This window comes from Leucopleurus acutus, assembly GCF_964270905.1.
Source record: "Leucopleurus acutus genome assembly, chromosome: 2".
Lineage (NCBI taxonomy): Eukaryota > Metazoa > Chordata > Mammalia > Artiodactyla > Delphinidae > Leucopleurus > Leucopleurus acutus.
The window spans coordinates 152051096-152073198 of record NC_139143.1 but is presented as its reverse complement, the minus strand read 5'-3'; the positions used below and the strand labels follow the sequence as shown (position 1 = coordinate 152073198).

At 43.0% G+C, this 22103-nt stretch overlaps 1 protein-coding gene across 8 annotated transcripts in view; it reads left to right on the top strand.

Moving 5' to 3' along the window:
• ELAVL4 (ELAV like RNA binding protein 4) overlaps window positions 1–15995 on the top strand; it is a gene marked incomplete at both ends in the record, with an annotated part of 86298 nt that extends 70303 nt beyond the window's left edge. For 4 of the 8 annotated variants that reach the window (XM_082833367.1, XM_082833365.1, XM_082833362.1 and 1 more), the window contains 4 exons: window positions 8426–8579; window positions 10516–10741; window positions 12605–12643; window positions 15668–15995. In XM_082833367.1, the coding sequence (XP_082689493.1) occupies window positions 8426–8579; window positions 10516–10741; window positions 12605–12643; window positions 15668–15995 (747 nt within the window). Of the gene's footprint in view, window positions 1–8425; window positions 8580–10515; window positions 10742–12604; window positions 12644–15625 lie in introns of all 8 variants that reach the window. The other 4 variants (XM_082833366.1, XM_082833364.1, XM_082833368.1 and 1 more) reach the window with 3 other exon arrangements.
• Between the last annotated feature and the right edge of the window lie 6108 nt (window positions 15996–22103).

The following is a 22103-nucleotide window of genomic DNA, read 5'->3' as shown; positions in this document are numbered from 1 at the left end:
TAGCCACCTGTAGCTGGTGGCTACCATGTTGGACAGCACAGAAAGTTCTGTTGGACAATGCTGGCCTAGAACATCAGCGGCCCTGGGGAATGAAGGATCACTTCTCCATGGTTACCATGAAGCCCCAGAGCAGATCAGCTGGTCTGTCAAAGGTCATAGAGCCACATCCCTCTCCCCTTTCCCCTTGCTGTCCATTCAAAAGAACTCTGAGTTCAGATGGAGAGTCCGGTCCAGCTCCGTTAGAAACTACTAGGATGACCTTGGACAACTTAGTTGATTTCTCTGGACTTACTTCCTCATCTACAGAATGGTTCCTTCCAACTTTAAGTCTAACTAATAAAATATTATAGCGCGATCTCTCCAGCTTGGTAACTTTCCAGGGAAAGTAGCAGTTTGTGCCAAGTACACGGCTTCTATTTCACTGTCCACGATAGCCTGGCATAGCGGAAAGATCCCAGAACTTAGTCATATCCAGCTTTGTCTTAGTTCAGCTGTGTGACCTTGGACAAGTACTTGAGCTCACTGAGCCAGAGTTTGTCGTCTGGAAAATGGAACTAATAATATCTCACTTATAGGTAGTCCTGGCTTATAGTGGATTGCTTGAGTAATGCTCCCCAGCATGAAGATGATAGTGAATAGGGTTACCCCTAAGGTAAAAATTACATGGGGAGAGGGGAAGACTTTTTCCCATCTACATGTTTCAGAGATACATAAAGAACGAATCTAAGTCTTACTTTGTGTAGTGGAAAGTATCATGGAGCTTCCAAGTGGCCACAGCAGTCTTACCAGTATAGCAAGGTTCAGGAGTTGAAGTTTAGTGAAGAGACTCGGTATCTTAAACCCTGAGTCTGAGACCAGCTCTTCCGCTAACCAGGCCATAAAACCTTTAGCACATCTCTCCCTTCTGGGGGTCACTAGACAGACAGCAAGGTCCTGATACCAATAATCCCCCTTCATAATTAGATGGACTTTTTAAAAGAAGTTTTAAGGCACACGAATTCTATCACCACACCGTTTTTTTAAAGAATTATTTCTCCAGCCTACTCTGTGCCAGAAGTACTCTCATGATATTCTTGGATTCGCTTCAGATCTGTGGTTCCCTCTAGCTCCTTCTCCACGTCAGAGTCAGTGCCTGGGAAAGGAGCTCAAATGCATTACATACAGTATATTACGCATTTTGTTTCAATTCAGAGAATGTTATTGCGCTCCTGCCCTATGTAAGGCTTTGAGACTAGATGCCACAGGGGGTCTGCAGAGACCGCTAGAATGCTCAGACTATTTGGGCAGATGAGGTGTTAGCACAGATGGCTGTGACGGGAGGCAGGGTGTGATAGCTGCTGCCACTGAAATGTGTATCATCTGTAGAGTCCAAGGAGAGAGCAGTCATTTGTGCCTGGGTTTCATGGAGGAGGTGGCCCTCAGGCTGGGCCTTGGAAGGATGGGCAGGAGTTCATTTTGCCACGAGGATGAGCAGATAGTAAGACCCAGAGACATTTTGTTTGCATTGAGGCATAGGGTGCTTAGAGGGGTTAGCAGGAGATGAGAGGCTGGGCCAGATCCCAGAGGGCCTTGGATGCTCAGGTAAGGGATTTGAGCTTCCATCACAAGGTGCTGGAGGAACACTGAAGGTTTTGAGCAGCAACAAGTAGCACAATCAGAACTCATTAGAAACATTACCATCAGGTTGCCCATGATAAAAGAATATCATATCCATCACAGATCATATATCAGGTGGTGGGTGGGGGAAGTATGAGGAGTGGGGCCACGTAAGCAGACACCTGTCCTGCCTGTGGGCAGGGCTGCAGCCACGGGCACAGGGGTGAGCTGATCCTCACAATGAACACTCTTGTTTCTAGGAGCCAGCTGGCTTCTTTCTTCTTTCCCAGCTCCTGGTGGTGGGATCAGAATTCCCAGGGAGGGTGTGCTCCTAGAAGGCCCTGGAAGCACCAGAGTCTGTTCTCTGCTGCCCTCCTCCTGGTCTCTCTGGAATGTCTGTCCCCAGGGATCTGTTTGCTCTAGGGAGTTTCTGCTCACTCAGAGAGTACGGTGTTACAGCAGACAGGGGAAAATCTGCAGCCTGATCTTCTGAAAGGAGTGTGTCTCCTCTGCTAGACTAATAGTCCTACGTGTCAGGGACTGTTGTATTCATCTTTGTACCCCCAGTGTCTGACATAAGGCCTAAGTACACAACAATTGTAGCCAAGCCACTATTTATTGAGCACTTACTGCGTGCCGGGCATAGTGCCTAAGAATCGTATACGCATTAGCTTGTTTAACGCTCTAATAGCTCTATTAGAAAGCTTCTCAACTAGGTTATTCAAGTGATACAGCTCAGAAAGTGTAAGTGACTTACCTCAAGGCTTACCATTTATAGCTAGTAAGTGATTAGGATCTAAATCTACATCTCTTTAACCCCAAAACTCTTGCTCTTAACCCCTGTCTCCATTCCAGAATAGATGCTCCATTTCAGTTAAAGTAACATACATGAGAAACTCCTTGGAGTGACCTGTCTCAGAATATAGTTGACGGATGCTCTGTCACCTATCAGTGAGACCCACAAGATAAGGGGGTAGAGGACAGGAAGGATGCTCCTAGTGTGTGGAGCCAGAATAGAAATAGGAGAAGGTTGGAAGCTACAGGGGAGACAGGTTTGAACTCAGCAGAAGGAAGAACTTTCCAATAATCAGTGATGGCCAGTGATGGTGTAGGATGCCTTGTAAGGTAGTGAGCTTCCTGTCTTTGGAAATGTGTAAGGTGGTTGGCCACCTGTCTTACATCCTGACCTGAACTTTTTTTTTTTTTTTTTTTTTTTTTTGTGGTACGCGGGCCTCTCACCGTTGTGGCCTCTCCCATTGCGGAGCACAGGCTCCGGACGTGCAGGCTCAGCGGCCATGGCTCACGGGCCTAGCCACTCCGCGGCATGTGGGACCTTCCCAGACCGGGACACGAACCCGTGTCCCCTGCATCGGCAGGCGGACTCTCAACCACTGCGCCACCAGGGAAGCCCTGCCCTGAACTTTTGAGGTCACTTCCAACATCAAGTTTCTGTGAAACAGATTTCAAGGATAATGCTTTCTGTTGAGTTCACCAGCGTCACCTGTCACCCTTATTTCCACTTACCATGAATTATGGTTGTGGAGATTAGCAGTTTTGTGAATAGAATGCCTAGCTTGTGAAAACATCCAGTTAATGGTAGACATCCTTGTAATTCAAAAGGGCCCAACAAATGACACCCCTGTTTTGTACATCCAAGTTTTAAACCAATTGAAAGATAAGACAAAAAGAGAAAAACTTATGGAATCCTAAATTCTTTATTAATGATTAAGGCCCAGATGGATTCTGTGGACGCAATGGGCTTCCTAACATGGAACCCCACACTTTGACAGATTGACGTACTGTGTCACAAGTGCTCTGGACCCCATAGGCCTCCCCACAGGAGAGCATAGGCGGCTCCCATAGCACTTAGAGCCTGGAGTAGAAAGTGGGCTTCCGGCTGGCATCTGGCTCCCAGAAGGGAGAAAGCAGGCAGAGTCTGAGGCGCACCTGCTCATTTCCCTTGTTGAAGCCTATTCAGAGCCACTGCTCCACTTCCCCAGAGAAGAGGGGCTGCAGGGGTACAAAGAGGCCTGGAATGTTACTCCAGGGGGCATATCCTCCGCATGGGAGGAAACGCCGGGCGTGGGAAACGAGTCTCCCCCTGTCAGGAGCAGCCCTCTGTATTACACTCTCCACTTGTTTGATTACTTCCCTCACCAGACTGTGGAACCCTTAAAGCAAAAACTCTCCCAGCACAGGGCCTGGCACACAGTAAGTGTTCAAGAAGGGGAGGAATGAATGAACTCTCATCTTCTAATACCAGTGTTTTCCTAAAGAAGCCCCTTTCCTCTCATCTTGCCCTCCTCATAGCACCCAAGATCACGTCTTTATCATGCTTTCCAACTGCTCTCTTTTTCTGTACCATGGCGGGACAGACAAGGACCAAGGTGTTGCCCGATGACTCAGGAAAGCTTTTCCCCAGGCCGTGCTGTTCCTCCCACCTTGCCAAGCCCTGGCTGTGAGCAGGTGAAGGAACCTGTGAGTGCTGTGTCGCAAGGGGCAGCCCCAGCCCTGGTCCTGCTGCCCCATCAGTGATGAATGACAATGCCTGCCTTACCGCAGAGAACAGCCTTGTAAAGTCATTTTGGAAAGTGGAAAGTGCTTTGTGGATGTGGGGCAGTGGAATCTGTAGGAATGTGCTAAAGGAAATTCATGGCTGTGAAGTGATAAAGGATGATCCAGACCCCGGCCAGTCTGATGGAGGAGGACAGTGCTTTACAGGCGCTTACTGGTAGTGTTCCAGATGTTTGCTTGTGTGGTAAAACTGGAAGGTGTGTCCCAATGGGGGCTAGTCCCAGACTGACCCACAAAAGCCTATCTGAGTCATCACAGAATAATATTTACCAAGTTGATACTAAATTCTAGGTATGTGCTAGACACATTAAGTCTGTCGTCTTAATTCTTTACAATAACCCATCAAAGGAGAATTGTTCCCCTTTTTACCAGTAAAGAAACAAACTTATCGAGATCAAATTACTTGCCCAAGGTCACAAAGCTAGTGAGTACTGGAGCCAGCCCATGTCTCATAAGCTCCGTGCTGTACTATCAGCCTTGCAGAGAGTAGAGGTTACTGTGAGCCTGCAGGGATGGGGAGGGATAAGGAGTTTGGAGTGACTGCAAATCTTCCATCAAGATCATTTGTACAGTCACCTGCCTTTGGGCCACCCTTACCCAGAGAGAGAGGGGTCATCTCCCCACTCCAGCTCCTGAGCTCCAGAGCAAGATTGGTTCGGGCGTAGAAATACCAGTCTTGTTTTCAGAGGTGCTGGATGAAAGAAGTGAGCAGGATCCTGATGGTCTGAGGCACAGGGTTCTTTAGGGCACTTCTAACAGCGTTGGAAGCCTCGGGCTCTAGTGGGGTTAATAAGCCAGCAATGGCGGACTCTCTGGAGCGGCTAAGAGTCAGCAATTTTTTTAGAAATGTTTCAGCCTAACAAAGGGCCTGACACCTGTAGTCAGTCAGTTAGGGTTTAATAAATGTATGAAGAAACTTGAAAAGTTTCGACACTGGGGCAAGCATTTGCATGTTGAATGTGGGAAGATCCTTTTCCTGTTGTTTTTCGCCCACTCCCACTTCTGCAGGTTTCCTAGACAGGGAACTAAGAGAACAATGGACCTAAGTTTCCAAATAGAGGAGAAAAACTAGGCGGGATTTAGGCTTGGTGAATGGTTGAGGTACTGTTCACCCTAGGGATGTGTCACTGCTCAGTGGCTGGGGTCTGTCACAGTAATTCTCCCTCTCTGAGATTCTGCCTCTGTCAGCATCCTCTTTTGGGGAAATGGTTTTGACTTTCCAGTTCCAGCTCCTTTTCCCTAGCAGATCTGTCCCAGGCCTGCTCTCGCCTGTACCCCAGCTCTAGCTGCACAAAAATAAGGGGATCAAGGTCATTACTATGCATTGTGCATTTATTGGGTGCCAGGCAGGCACGGCGCTAAGCCCTTGACCTTCATCATCTCTTTTGTCCTCACAACAGAGGAGGGCTATCATCAGGCCATGGCTCCCTGACCCCACCACACACTGTGATACGACCTGCCTCACCACCAGTCTCACCTCAGCTCTGTCTCCTTCCTGGCCCTTTTAACCCTTAATTAAAAGGGAGACTAGCCTGCCCTTCTCTATGTTCCAGCCCCAAATATACAGCCCTGGAATGGCACACATCTTGTGGCATTATGATAACTGGTCCATATATGCACCATTCTTCCATTCAACTTATTTATTGAGTACCTGCTGTGTGTTGTCTGTTGCCCCTGTTGGACTTGGAAGTCCTTTAGTGCAAGAGACCATGCCTGTTCTTGCTTGTTGTGTATCCCCAGCACACAGCACTATGCCTGGCTCATGGTAGATCCTCAGGAAGTGCTTGCTAAGAGAGGCCTCTAAGTCTAGTTCTCGAACAAGATTTAGTCCTTCCAACCCCAGATACTGGAGAATGGGAAACACGTCTCTTAGCTCTTAGCTTAGTAGGAAAACACAGCTATGACTTAGTAGGAAAACAGAATGCTTAACTCTCAGCGATCCCCTTAAGTGGAGGAATCCAAGCTGCAATTAACCCAAAGAGCCATTAATGCCCAAGTCATTCATTATGATCCGTGGGTGTTCATTGGCTCTTTCAGTGGGTGTTAAGCACCCTGCGAGTATCGGGCTCTGTGTTGGGAGCTAGAAACACAAAGATGAATGAGACACACATACACAAGCCATGACCTCAAGGAAATCGGCAGACTAGATACATGGAAAATCAAGGTCAGATGGCTCAAGTGCCATGGGTGCGGTTCATCGAGAGCACTGCGAGGGGGATTTTTAGGAGGAGGTAAGATTAGGAAAAGCTGTCTAGAGAAGGTAGCATTTGATCTGGGCCTTAGAAAGAGTAGGATTAGGACCTGAGGAAGTAGGTGGAAAAATGTTCCCTGTGAACAAAAGCGTAGAGGTGGGAAGGTTTGTTTTTGGGGAGCATGAAGATCATTCAGACAATTAATTTGTCAGTAATTGGCAGGGGTGAGACAAGGGTGACCCTCATTACCATAGACATGTCGCTGTGATGTTTTTATTTCCCTCTTCCTACCATTCCCTCCTCATGCCTAAAAAATAGTTCTGCTAAGTTATAACCTGAAAGGACAGGGGGAGGAGAACCTTGTGTAGAGTGATGCCCTGTGCTGGCAGTCACATGGGATTCTCGGTCCTTCAGTCCCCACCCCCAGATACACACACAGGGACCCTCCATGAAATGGCCTCTGTGCGTGTCATCCGTGTGCTGGGAAAGAGCCTACAGAGGCCACCCATGAGTTTCTAGAAGAGGTAAATGCTCAGACTGGCTGCCTTGCTCCATTGGCAGGAGGAGGCCAGCAAGGCAGATTAGTCACTCACATCATTTTATCTGTTGAGTCAACATCTATTTTTAGGTGTGGAACCCAGAAAGGGACCTGGCATCTCTGCATGGAAAGGGAGAGAGTGCCATGGGTGAGGGGGTCTGCTCATCCTTCACGCCTCTGCGTGATCCGCTGCTAGACCCATTCTCAGATGCAAGGTCTCCTTCCCTGCTGGAGGTTTAGTTCCTAATGTCAAAAGTCCAGTTTAACATGTATAATTCCTTTTGCAAACATGCTTTTGTGTATGCAGAGCACACACACACACATACTCACTCACTCACCCCTATAGTCTTAGCAGGTCCTGTGAATTGGTTATACAAATTAAATAAAACTAAAAAATGCTAATAAGGCATATAGGTCCCTCCCTGTCCAACATTGTCAGATGTGCTCTGAAATGACTGTTTTCATCATCTATTCTGAGCCATAACCGCCCCAGAAATAGCTTTAGCAGGAAAGTGCTTTTGTTAGACTAGCTGTAAATTATATTTCAAATGTCTGATGTTGTTTTCTTAAAAAATAAATAAATAAGTAAATGAAAGTCTAAAATTAATGACTGCTGGGGTTTGCTTTGCTTATGTGTACTGCTACAGATTTGGCTTCTTGCAGATGGAATTTCAGATCTGTTTACACTTTTGTGTTAGCTTTTTGGGGAAAAAAAAAAAGCAGTTGAGAGATCCGGGAGGACAGATTTACAAAGTCGAACTTATTATAACCATCGGTGAGGCTCACTTCTCTCTCCACTGCCCTCTCCCTCCCTCCTTTCCATCGTGCCCTCATTTTTTTTTATTGTGGTTTCATCTGCTCCGCCTCAAAGTTAGAAGGCAACTGGTTCTTGCAGATGTTATGACAAGGTCATATATCCAGTTTCGCAAGCAGATGTTCATTCAGCCCCATTTCACCAGCACTTTGTCATTCAGCGAGAGCAGACCTTGTGGGAACAGATTGGATCAACGCAAAGGATGGGACATAAAAAAATCTTGCAGAGAACCTGATCGCTTTTATGTGTTCAAGAAGGGGATGGGGGTGGGGTGGGGTTGGCAAGGAAAGAAATCTGCAGAGCAGAATTTCATGGGGTTTTTTTTTGTTTTGTTTTTTCAAAGATTATTATGTGTTGGATACAGTAAATCATCTATACACCCACATCCAGGAGGTTCATCTTCAGAACTCCATGCGTGGGTAGTTCTGCATTTAACAGCTGCCATACAGTAGCTATTTTGTTCTGCACTTAGAGACCCTTATCTGTGCATTTGTTTTAAGTTATCACCAGCTCTCCTCTTGTTCCTCCATTGCTGTTCTCCTGGTTCTCATTACTATTACAAAAGTAGCTAAACATCTGAACTACAGAGTTATTTGAACTGACACTGTGAGTTAGAATGATAGACGCGGGGTTGTCATCTCAGTTGTCGACTCAGTCTTTACTCAGAGGGTGTTGCCTGTAATGGATTTAGCGCCTCTTGCCTTTACCTAGGTCTCATATGCCCGTCCAAGCTCTGCCTCAATCAGGGATGCTAACCTCTACGTTAGCGGCCTTCCCAAAACCATGACCCAGAAGGAACTGGAGCAGCTCTTCTCACAATATGGCCGTATCATCACCTCACGAATCCTGGTGGATCAAGTCACAGGTTAAGTATTTTTTTGCCGTTATTTTGTGTCTCAGTGTCACCAGCCAGTGCCTTGTGACCCATAAGAGCAGAGAGGTAGTGGTTGCTTGGGGCAAAGGATGTGGGTCATGAGTAAACAGATTTTTGACCTAAGAGAAAGACTTTTTATCAATCAACTGCCGAAATTTAAAATGGGCCATCTTGGGAAGTAGGAGATCTCCATCGTGGGAATTGTTCCAGCAGCAGCTAAACTACTTGGCAGAGCTGTAAAGAGGATTCAGCCATCAAGCTGGGAGTGGGGCTGAATGACCTTCAAAGTCTCTTTCAACCCTCAACCAAATAACATTACTTTTGTATGTGAAAAGAGCCTATATGTATAGCTCTGTCTCCAATGATAGCACTGTACAGTTAGAGGCAACCTCACACTGCCTCATTTCACACATGAGAAAACAGAGGTCCAAAGTGGGGCATGTGACTTCTGTCCAGTTAGTTAGCAGCAGTGCAGGGATAACCCAGGATCTGGTGCTGTGATACTTTGGCCATCATAAAGAAAAGCAACCGCGGCCACCACCTGTCAGTAAGAAAGGCACCCAGGTTGCATTTTTTTTTAATTGGAGTATAATTGATTTACAATGTTGTGTTAGTTTCAGGTGTACAGCAAAGTGAATCTGTTATACAAATACATATATCCACCCTTGTTTAGATTCTCTTCCCATATAGGCCATTACAGAGTATTGAGTAGAGTTCCCTGTGCTATACAGTAGGTCCTTATTAGTTATCTGTATAACATATAGTAGTGTGTATGTGTCAATCCCAATCTTCCAATTTATCCCTCCCCCCGCTTACCCCCAGGCTGCATTGTTGATGACAGAAGGTTTTCACCTACTCTAATTTAAAACACCCCCTGGGAGCCATTTAGCATGTGTTTATCATTTGACTATGCAACAAACCCTCACTGAAGGCAGCTCTGCCCCAGACGCTGCGCAGAGGGACACCAGCGACCAGGGATGAAGGTGGCACAGTCCTGCCCGTACAAGACTCCAGTGTGATGAGTACCTGCTAGGGCTGTCCGTTGCCCAACGAGAGCTCAGGAGAAGGCATGCTGTGCCTGGTGGGCACTGTTGGGAAGGAAGTTTCCATCAAGGAGGTGATGTTTGAACAGAGTTTTGGAGGATGACTTGCAGTTATCTGGCAAGAAGGAGGGACAGAGCATGCTAGGTGGATAGGATGTATCCTGTAGAATAAGTGGATAGGACATATCCTAAGGCGTGGAGTTGAGGCAGAACATAACCTGTTCAAGGAATATCTGGCAGTTCAGCATGGCTGACATGAGGTTCAACAGGGGGTTGGGGCCAGATCATCAGGGACATTAAATGCCACGCCAAGCAGTCTGGAATTCATCCGTATGCAGCATGGAGCTATGGAAGGGATTTTTGTGGGGGTTTTTTTTTCATTTGTTTTTCTGTGTTTGGAGTAGGGAGCAAGGAGGAATGGGTACTATGCACAAGGTAAAAAATTGAAAAGGTACAGAAAAAGTATAAAAGATGTTTTTAAATGGTATAATATGGTCAGAGTTTGCTTTTCAAATAGATTATTTAGTTGCCAGGTGTGGTGGACACATTGGAGGACTAGAAACTGGACAGTGGGTGGTCAGTTACAGCAACTAAAGGGAGACCTGAGGATTGAGCAGGGTGGTGGGGGGGAGCTGGAAGGGACAGATGAGAAAGATGCCTGTGTTCTGTGGGTAGGAGTCACAGTCCAGGCCCATAATGGCAGAAATGCAGGCAGGTGCATTTTGATGGGTGAAAAAGATTCAGGAAGCCAGGCTCAGCCCTGGCCCCACAGGTGGGCTGACTGACTCCCCAAGGGAATCCATGGGACCCAGCGCATCTCTTCCTGGAGATGTTTACCAGTTTGGTTTGTTCACTTTTTATCAAGGCTCTTTCTCTTTCCCCAGGAGTGTCCAGAGGGGTGGGATTTATCCGGTTTGATAAGAGGATTGAGGCAGAAGAAGCAATCAAAGGGCTGAATGGCCAGAAGCCCAGTGGTGCTACGGAACCAATTACTGTGAAGTTTGCCAACAACCCCAGCCAGAAGTCCAGCCAGGCCCTGCTCTCCCAGCTCTACCAGTCCCCCAACCGGCGCTACCCTGGCCCACTTCACCACCAGGCTCAGAGGTTCAGGTAGGCGTGCCCACAGGGGAAAGAGCCCTGCTACACGAGTGCTGGACAAGAGCCAGGGAAGCCCATGGCCCTGAAGCATGGGGCAGGGTGAGAACCTCTGCCTCTAGGAATCACTGTGGGAAATTGCCCCCGAATCTCAGTTTCCACCGCTGTAAAATGTGATGATTGGACTTTTCTAAGCGTTTCTAAGCCCCCTTTCAAACTACCGCTGTGACCGTGATTAATCTTCAGATTCTTTGATTGAAACAAAATTTCTGCATTTAACCAAATAAGGAGGTTCAGTTTCAACGAGAGTTAATCACAGATAAGTGACCACATTCGGCAGTTTAGACTTAAAGCTAAGGCAGTGGCTTTTCATAAAGTCAAAGAAAAGAGTAGCCCAGAAGGCACATCCTTGCCAGAGGGAATGGTTTGGTCTCTGCCCTCCTCCTTCTTGTGCCGGTAACTCTGTTGGGTTGGTGGGGGTAGAGGGGATCCTCTCTTCTGTGTTACCTTTACTCTGACATTGTCAGCAGACTCCGGAAAGACAAGGAGGAAGACTTTGTCCAAGCCTTACTAGTGTTTCCTCTGGGTACCCAACCCCCAGGAAGCTCCAGGTGCAACGGGGCATTCCCCTTCTGCTGGGACATTTCTGAAAGGCAGATTTCTCTCCATGTAGGCAGTCCAACCTTGACCATGTAGGCAGTCTGACCTCTGTTATGCAAGAGATAAGAATATTCTTGGGCTTCCCTGGCGGTGCAGTGGTTGAGAGTCCACCTGCCGATGCAGGGGACACGGGTTCGTGCCCCGGTCCGGGAAAATCCCACATGCCGCAGAGCGGCTGGGCCCGTGAGCCATGGCCGCTGAACCTGCGCGTCCGGAGCCTGTGCTCCGTGACAGGAGAGGCCACAACAGTGAGATGCCCGCATACCGGGAAAAAAAAAAAAAAAGAGAATATTCTTGACCTACCCATAATAATTCTAAATAGTTATTTTATTCCACCCATGTCCCAACTTCCCTTTAACGAAAGGGTCTTTCTCTTTTTCGAACATCACATGGGAAGATAATAGGCCCTTCCATCTAGCCACAAGGAGGAGAAAAATCAGCCTCTGGAGTGTACTTCCATACGCCCCCTGAACATGAAAGGGTTAATGATTTCACGAAGAGTCCAAGTCATCTAATTTTTATTTTGTGTGAGAGTACATGCAGTATTTGTGTAAAAAACCTTTCCAGCAGGCTTCTAATGGTGGAAACTATGGTTACTACTGCCCCATGACGTGAATAGCTTATCCCCAAGGAAGATACTGAAGGTGAAGGAGATTATAACAAAATGGCAGTTTGCTGGGAGGTGCTTTCAGGTTGTAAATAGTAAGCTAATTGTTTAAAAATCTGAACCCTCAAACCTCCCACCCCCATCAAAAAAAAAAAAAATGGGTGTGGTAAGAAGATTTAGTTAAAGTAGCCAGGCTGAGAGAAAAGATCCATTCCGATATGCAGGATGTGTGTGCTTACATTGTTAATCTGGAGCAGAGACCTTTATTCATCAATTTCATTACAGTAAAAGGTGAACAACTTAAGATGCCACCCCTCTTTAAAAATTTTCACAAATGTTCTGAGAGGTGGGGGGGGGGGTGGGATTAATTGAAACCTTGAAAGAAAGGAAGGTTCATTAGACACTTGCTTTAAACTCAGGCGTTGACCTGAACATGAATTACTTTAGTTGGAGGCAGGAAAAGGGGGAACTACCAGCGGATAGACTCCTAAGCACTGGGGAAAGTTTTTGAGCTTTTCTTCTTTGAAAATGGAGCATTCTTATTAATAGTTCCATTGAGCGATCTTGCCATCTGTGAGGCATTAACCCAGAGACCCTCCTTCTCTTTGCAGGCTGGACAATTTGCTTAATATGGCCTATGGCGTAAAGAGGTAATTAAAACTCCACAGATTGCCAGATGTCCGTGTTGGCACAGACTGGGGCTAGAATTTTTTTTTAATTCACTAACTTTACTTTTTTTTTTAATTCTTCCTTTTTCTTCCACCAGCATGTCAAATTCTCTTTTACTTTCAGACCTCAGTTGGTTTTGTTTCTTTTAGGGCACACAAAGTGTGTTTGTGTGTTTCACTTTTTCTTTTATTTGCAGGTGGGCTTCTCCTATGGTTCAGGTGCCACAGCTACCAAGCCTTTAATAATCTGGTCCTCTGAGCGGCTCCCCTAAGAGGGAAGGCTGTGACTCTTTGCCAGATGATTTTGCAAACTTGCAAAGCAACTGTTTTACATTAGCAATGCCAAGATTCAGTTAAGAGGGCAGATTCCAGCAAATGAAAATTAGAACATTTTGCTAATCATCTTATGATTGTCAGTGGAAAAATTAGATTTCGGACTACCAGCCCTGGCCAAAGCATGAATAAGTGCATGGATGACCTTATGACTCCCGCCCCCAGCTCAAAGTGCATTTCAGGGCCCAGCCTGAGAATGAAGTGTATCTGTGTGCACCTCAACCAGGGGTTTCTTTCGTTACAGGTTTTAGCAGTTATTAGCAATCCTCCCTTGGTTATATATGTATGTATGTTTTAAACTTGCTGTTTCTTTTATTTAAAACCTTTTTGTGGTGTTAAGGTTTGGGGGACTTTCTGAATGTAGTCACAAGGGTGTTCCAGACCTAGTCTGAAAACTGAATCTCGGGAGGTTGGGTGCTTTATGTCACTGTGTCCATGAGATTCCCACGTGTACTTTTGATAAGCCCCACTGAGCTGCTAGGGAGATAACATCTTCATCATCCTGCTCTGTAGAGCTGCACACTTTAATTCCCCTTCCTGCGGTCAAGGGAAAGAGATGTGGTCTTGAATAGTCCAAGTCACACTCCCTGTATGAGGCAGGCCTTTCACCACTTGCGGTGCATGGTAGGTACCCTGCTCTGGAAACTGGCATGCAGTGGAGAAAGTAACTCAACTGCAGACTTCACTGTCAGGGTGCCAGCCTCTTGAATCTCAATCCCAGCCCCCATGAGGGTAACTGTGAATTATCTCCACATGTCTAGCGTACTGCTTGCCTGTTCCCACGCATTTTACACTTTTTCCCAGCTCTGTCCCATACCTTTGCTCCTCTTGAACTTTTGTGAAGTTGCACCAAATATTGTGAAGAGAGTGATGTTTATACATAGGTGAGGTCAGGGAAGACACTGCAATGCAGCGTGCACACTGCCATCTCCTCCAGTTCCCCACCCACAGTAAACTTCACAAGTTGATAAGAGCATTCTCTTTCCCTGTTAAACCCAGATTTGGATCCAGAGTCCTTCCTACCAAAGTGCTCCAGGTAACATTACCATCTAGAGCTGAGGCTCTCCTTGAAACCTCTTTGCTGGCCCTGACTTTGGCCTTACAATATTGAGCCGTTCTCTACCTATAAACCGAAAGAGATCAGTTGACTCAGTTGGAGGAGAGAAGGTTCAGAAGACAATGTTCAGAAATAATGCAAATAACGATTAGACTTGGGTTTGCCCTTCTAAGAATCTGTACCATGATGTTTTTGGTTTTGTCCTGTTATTTGTTTTTAAGTAAAAGGGAAGACTGACATAGTGAACAATACCAAAAATAATATCTGTTGAGTCGTTATGTTTAGCATATCTTCAGCGGCCATTGGATTATCTAAATTTTAGTTAGATACACAACTATTCTTTCATAGGACTTTTGAATCTCTAATAATATAGGCATATTTTTAAAACATTCCTAAACGACACTTTATCCATTCACTTCCCCAGTTTTTGCTTCCTCTCCTCCTATCCCCCACTTCAAAAAAAAAAAAAAAAAAACTAACCAAATGAAAAGCAAGATACTAGTCAGTGTATAGAGTCAAAATACCCGTATGAGTTTGGTTTAAAGTAAAATGTTAATAAATATTTTTTCTGCTGTGGGCACTGGTAACCTAATTGTTTCATCTGATGCATCCATCATGAATCACATACATATTTTATCAGACGGTGAATAGAATCTAAAGGATTGTTTTTCTTTTCAAGATTACGTGAAAACTGAGAAGATTTTGAAGCCTAATACAAAAGTAGTTGTAATAGGACAAAAAAACAGTTTTTTGCTTTTCTGATGTACAGTGATTCAAGATATATAAGTGCACACACCACTTGAAATCTCACTCCTGTGACGCTTAGAAATGAATTCCAGATAATATAGCATCAAGGAGTGATACGTCTTTATTATTATTGCTCAGGGTTTTTTTTGGAACTCTTTTGAATAAATGCTAAATGAAACATAAGCCACCCATTGGATTAATAACAATGGGTGTACCTCCGTGCCCCATAATATCTAGAGATCTCGTGTATCTCCATGCCTGATAATACTGAGAGATCTTTGACAACCGTTAAGTCAAGGGACTGCAAAGATGGTAGACTTGAGCACTTCTGGGCCATCTCCTAAACTGCCTTAAAAAATAAATGAAATGTCCCGAGCATCGACATCCACCAGTGTTATTCACCTGTTCAATCAATAAGCAGTTATTAAGTGTTTTCTACGTGTCATGTCTGTGAGATTCCCATATGGGCTCCACTGAATAAATAAGTAGAGCAAAAGGATGAATGAAGTGGGGCCCCTTCTCTGAAGAGCTCACGATCTATTGTGGGGAGGGAGGGTGAGGGTCAGAGTGGGATACCCTATGAACATATACTTGATAGTATGACAGAGACTTGCTCTGGGAGTTCTTCTTGGTTCTTAGTGGTTGACCTAGGCCTTTCTCTTGGCATATACGTGCCGTAGCCAGTCTAACTGTTCCCATTAGAAGAAATGCCACAGACATTAGTCTTTGTATTTTGGTTTTCAAACCCTGAAGACTCTCCTGCAAACACTCACTCAGGCCTCTGCCCCGTGTCTGTGTCTGTGCATCTGTGTGTTATCCACGGTCAGACTGATGTCTGGACCAGTCCCCCCTTCTGCTTGTCCCCCCAGGTTCTCCCCAATCACCATTGACGGGATGACAAGCCTTGTGGGAATGAACATCCCTGGTCACACAGGAACAGGCTGGTGCATCTTTGTCTACAATCTGTCCCCTGATTCCGACGAGAGTGTCCTCTGGCAGCTCTTCGGCCCCTTTGGTGCGGTGAACAACGTCAAAGTCATCCGTGACTTCAACACCAACAAGTGCAAGGGATTCGGCTTTGTCACCATGACCAACTATGATGAGGCAGCCATGGCCATTGCCAGCCTCAACGGGTACCGCCTGGGAGACCGAGTGTTGCAAGTTTCCTTTAAAACCAACAAAGCCCACAAGTCCTGAATTTCCCATCCTTACTTATTAAAATATATATATAAATATATACGAACAAAACACACGCGCGCACACACACATACACACGCACACACACAAAAGAGAGAGAAACAAACTTTTCAAGGCTTATATTCAACCATGGACTTTATAAGCCAGTGTTGCCTAAGTATTAAAACATTGGATTATCCTGAGGTGTACCAGGAAAGGATTTTATAATGCTTAGAAAAAAAGAAAAAAACACAAAAAAATACCTTTGATGCATTGAATGTTCTTTCATAGCTGTCGTTGTTGACTATAATATACATAGATAGCGACGTGCAGGGATTTTTACCCAGCCAGCTAATTTTACTACCTTCCTTGAAGGTGGGTCTTTTTAAGATGACCATTCGCTCATTTGAAGAAGAAAAACAAAAAACAAAAAAAAATAATAAAAATAAAACAATTTTTACAAAGTAATGGGATTCAAAGAAAGAAAATAAAGATTTTTCTTTTTTGTCAAAATGTTGATCCAATCAGATTGGTTAAAAAAAAATACCCACACAAATTAAAGAGGAATAATAAAAATTGCAAAAATTAAAGAAACTTTTGCAAATTTTTTTATTTTTCCTTTTTTCTTTTATATCATGTGAACTAAAACAGTCTTCTGTTAGGGGATGGGGGCGAGGGGGATACCTGATGACATTAACAATTTAATAACATTAACGTTGCCAAAGAGGTGGTCTCTTTGCTGAAAATGGGTTTCAAGAAAAATCTATTTTTATAAAATATAAAGAATTTTTACAAGAGAATCTGGATTTGAGAAAAAAATATTTTGACTGGCTAATTTAGGGGAAATTGACAACTTTGTCGCGTTCATACTGCACTGGTAACTTTTTAGAGATCAAGATGTGTGTTTTAAACTGGATTCGTAGACTGTTTTTTGAAGGATGGGCTATAAACAGATGATCTTCATATCTTTTCATAGCATGTAATAATAATAAAAAAATTATTAATTACTAGGGGAAAGGAGTGTTCATTCTACCCAGGGTACCACAGTTCCCCACAGTCAAAACCCAAAAGCAAGGAGATGAGTTGAAAGACAGTTTTTCTTTAAGTCATCAGTATGGGATGTCAGCAGAACAAAAATTAAAAAGATTAATTTTTCCTTTTGATCTAAAACTTCCTTAGTTTGAGCAGTAGGTGCTACGAAATTATTTACATATCTTAGTATCATAGTTAAATGTAATGTGTTTAGGAGAGGAAAACAAAAACTACATTTGCTTTAAATTCATTAAGGAATTTTCAAATTCACTTTGTAGCCCATGCTGATAGAATTGGGCTGTGTTGGTACATTTGAAACACTGTTTATGTTGCTTGAAACACTTATTTATTTAATCGCAGATGTGATGATGCCTATGGCCGAGATCAAATATAGCTAGATTGGCTAGACTACTTATTTGTTTACTTAAACTATGGGAAGAAGCATATTATTGTGTCATTCTGTTGTGTGTGTATGTGTATATACAATATAAATATATATATATAAAGTTATTTTTTCTTTGGGTTAATTTATTATAAGTTGTAACACTTGGCTAGTTTTGTTTGTATATGTCTTAAAATGTTTTCTTATGATATTTAAGTGACAGTTAAAGAGGTATCAAGGTAACTTGTGTAGAACTATTGTTTGATATATTGTCATGTTTGTTGTGAATATTTTTTCTTACTGCACAGTAGAAAAATAAAAACAACTGGGTCTTTATTTTAACGTAATTCAGATTGGGGAAAACAAAACAGAGCTAAGGGAACAAAATGACTGAGGGAGCATTCTCCCACGTCCAGTGCACTGATCATTTTAGTATATTTGTGCTTTGTACGGTTATATATTTAAAACAAAAACAAAACAAAAAAATACAAGGGTTCATGCTCTTCCCTGGGTAATAGAAACAGTTACTCGCTATGCATAATCTAGTTGATAGTTAAATTTGCTATTGCTTTTCTTGTCTTGTTATATACAATCTTTTCAATACCAGTTTAGTCTTAATGGTAATAAACGTTATGGTTATTTATAACTTGTGCTTATTTTGTGCGTTTTTTCTCATGCTGAACCCACTAAGTGCATGTAGACAGAACTGTTGTTTTCACACTAAAGAGGCAAACTTTGTAGTAGTAGCCGTAGTGGTAGAGAGGTAACGAAAACCACGGCTGCATCATAGACTCCTCCTTTAAATTTTTTTTCTGTTTTTTTTCCTCTTTTCGGTTTTGAGAAAAAAACACCAGATTTCAGTTCAGAGAACACTCATTCAACATTCAGGGAAACCTTTTAACATCACCTGCTATGAATGAACTCAGTTTGCTGGCAAAGTTTGACGCATTTGCTAAGCATTAGTGGGAAAGGCATGCCAAAATCTCTTCTCTATAAAGTGTTCACTCTTGGGGGGGAAAAAAAAGGAAAAAAAATCTTAGGACCAGGCAGTTGTATACTTTAGTTATAATGAATGACTTCATGTTAATCTTGCTAGTTTAGATGATTTCTGAGGGAAAGTATTGTAAATGTTTTTTTTTTCATAATCTTGTTGTGTTTGAATTATTTGTACTTTGTCCAGACAATAAATGAAAGTGTGTAGAATGGATTCGAGCTTCCCAGATTTTTAAATGTGTTCACTCACACTTTTTTTTCTGTAGCATCTTCAGATTGCCCCAATATTTTTACCATTAAACAAACAAACAAAAAAAGTAGAGTAAATTTCTGTTTTGCAACTTAGCCCAGTCTCTCAAAGTCAACTCAGTATTCAAAAGTCATTGCCCTAGTTCCACACTACTAAAGGTATGGTCTCCAGCCAGCAGTTTAAGTGTCATCTGGGAGCTTGTTAAAATGCAGAATCTCTGGCTGAATGCAAAGCTATATTTAACCAGCTCCCCAGGTGAATCACTGGTACTTTAAAGTGTGAGGAGCACTGTCCTGGTTGATAATGAGCCGACACATTTGGCACTGTGTTTGGCATTATGATCCACTAGTGTCTGTTATTCATTTATAAGCATACTTGTGACTTGTGCAGAAGAAAGGGAGTCACTATTTGCAGAGCTTCTATTATGCGTCAGACAGGCTGTGTGGTGCCCTCTACGTTCTCTCTCTTGGTCCTGCAGCCATCTGGAAGAAGGAGATAGCACTATCCTCATTTCACAGATGACAAGACTGAGGCTCAGTGAGATTAACTTGAAACAGCTAGCAAATTTCCAGCTGGGATTTGAATCCAAGTCTGATACAACTGCACGGCACCTCAGCATTGAGGTGGCAAAGCTTGCGCAACAGTAAGGAAACAGACCATTTTGTACTGGAAGTGAAAAGAAAGGTCACCTCTTTCTTTAAACTCATTTTTGCTTAGAAGTGTCAAGTATCTGACTTTCTTACCTTTGAATAGAAACCTTAAACAAGGACTTTTTCATACTGCGTAGAAGAACGTGATTCAAGCTCAGCCTAGGGGGAAAAGACTGCCTAAGGTATCATGAAGTCATATTAAAATATGCCCTGAACTTTACAGATGAGTTTTTCAGTGATTTCCTGATATGATCATTCATTGATGATCTGCTGTCTGTCTTTTTCATCTTCTCACTAATTGAAAATTCATAGTACCCCATAAAACATCACATCACCATCCACAAACTGACACTTGAAGAAGAAATGCCCCCACTGATCCAGATGAAGGAATAGTCAGAGTCTCTTCCATTTCTCATTAGCTCCTTTTTTTATTATTATATTAAATTACCTCAATGGTTGGGATAATTAAATTCAGGGCAAAGAATAGGATTTAATTAACCAAGCTAAATATTAAAACTCTAAGTCAGCCTGAACTTCACATACTTAAAGATTCTTCTTTTAGTTTTGTCTAAAGACAAGCTGCTATGTTCCTTTCCTGAAGAGAAATGGGCATTCAAACGAATTACTACCCCCAGGAATAACAGAGCTTCGCAAATGTGTACATAGGATCTAAAAATGTTGCTGCCAAACCTATGATAGTTATTACCAATCATCACCACCCCTGTTCGTTAAAGGGGTCATTTTAGTGCACTTTAAACAAATGGATACTTATTTTGGAATATTGGAAGTTGATGGAATCTCACCAGTTCATGTAGTTCATTCCCCAGCTTCCAACAGATCTGTCCTGAAAGTTTCACAATTAGCTGTAGGTGTTTCAATAGATCTTTAAAACATCCAACGAAGGACATTCTACATACACTCTCTTGGCAACACTTCCCATCATCAGCACAACTTGTCTGCCTAACATCTAATAAAAAATCTGTCTTGCTGCAAGTGTAAGCCTGTTACCTCAAATCTCCAGGCAAACATTGTATAGTTTCTGTAGGTGTTTGTAGGAAAGGTCTAACAAATCACAAGAATGCAGAGATTATTAAATTTCAGGTCCTAGGTATGTTATGTTTTGCTTGGATGAAGAATTGGCATGCCAGAGAAGGCTGAAGGCACTTACTTAGTGTTATTTCTGTCAAAGTGATGGGAACAGAAGAGGGCCAAAAACACGTGCTAGTATCTATAACCACCCCACATCATCACCACCAGCATCAAAACTACTTACATCCACTACCAAAGATCAAGCACTGACCAAATGATGGTTGCAGCCAGCAGTTTTTATCAACTTGAGTCCTGTTTAAATTTCTTTCATCAAAATTAATCATTATTTATTGAATAAAACATTTAAACCCCAAAGAATAACATTTAAGAGTACATTTGACACTCACAAAGTCTCTCGGGGCCCCTATTCAGTCAGTATTTGGGTTTGGCTACTTTATCCTTGTCAAAATTTGGCATTTAATTGCCTTTTACCATAGATGGTTCAGGAAACTCCCAGTTCCTGAAATTGTTTTGTCCTGACTTTCCGTAGGCACTATGCATTTGTTCCCTAACAGACATACACATGCAAACACACAGAGGCAAACATTTGTACAGCTGAATAGGAAATGGAGTTTTCTACTTTCACCTGCAAAGTCAAAAGTCAGATCTAACAAGACAGCATTAAAAGCAAGAGTGTGGTTTCTAAATGGAAGAGCCATTAAAATCTTAATTTGAGGCCATCCTTCCTGGATCCATTCCACAGCCTTAACAGGAGTTCACAGAACACAGCTGTATAATATCCTTACACCCTTCACTGCCTTTGTTCTACCTGAAAAAGAGAATAATAAAAGGAAATTACATTTTATTTCCATGAGCTAAAATCAAGTTTTAACATTGTCCAAAAATGGCTCGTACTGTTCCTTTATCTTATTAACTTTTTGGCATATTAGGTAATAAGATAATTTCTCATGGTACAGTATTTATGTTAGAATCATATTTCTCTCTGTGCAGATCACTTACAGAAGTGTCTGTTAACAGGAGAGAATGATGCATAATCGGCACTTAAGATTAAAATAGACCTGAGAACATAAAAGTGTTCCTTCAATTAAAGGAATAGCATTTCTCCAGTCTCATCTTTTTTTGTTTCTGCAGCAGAATGAAAACTGGCTTAAAATCACCCAACCCCGGGTTAATTACCAAAAGCTTCCCTATGCAAGTCCAGCTTGATCTACTAGTAGTTCAAATACAAAGTGGACTCACATGCCACTCCAAGATGCCATGTAATTATTTTAAAGAGTTTCCAGCAAAGTCCTCGAGGTTTAAGAAATGTTTTCTAGAAAGAGTACTAGCATTTATTGTCTTTCCAATATGCCAGACACTATACATTTAGCATTCTGTCCTTCTGCCAACCCAGTGAAGGGTAACATCACCCGTTAACATTGAACACAAAGAGATTCAGAGAGGTTTGATATCTTTTGCAAGTGAGTAGGTGGTGAAGACAGAATTCAAACCCAGGCCTATCTGGCCCCAAAGCCCCCGGTTATACCACCCTGGCTATGATCCAATTCTGTCATAATTAGAGCTTCATTTCAATTAAAGGTGGAGATGAGTCCTGTTATGTAATGCCCTGTGCCTGGGGCTAACCTTCTCCCCAAATCTTTAATGGAAAAACAGATCCAATAATATTGGTTTACAAGCAAATTGACCAAGAAAAACTAAAAGTAATAGTTTTTAAACACAGTTTGCTCAGCAGTGCCAAAAAACAAGATTATTTGTTGATAGATCTATTTAAA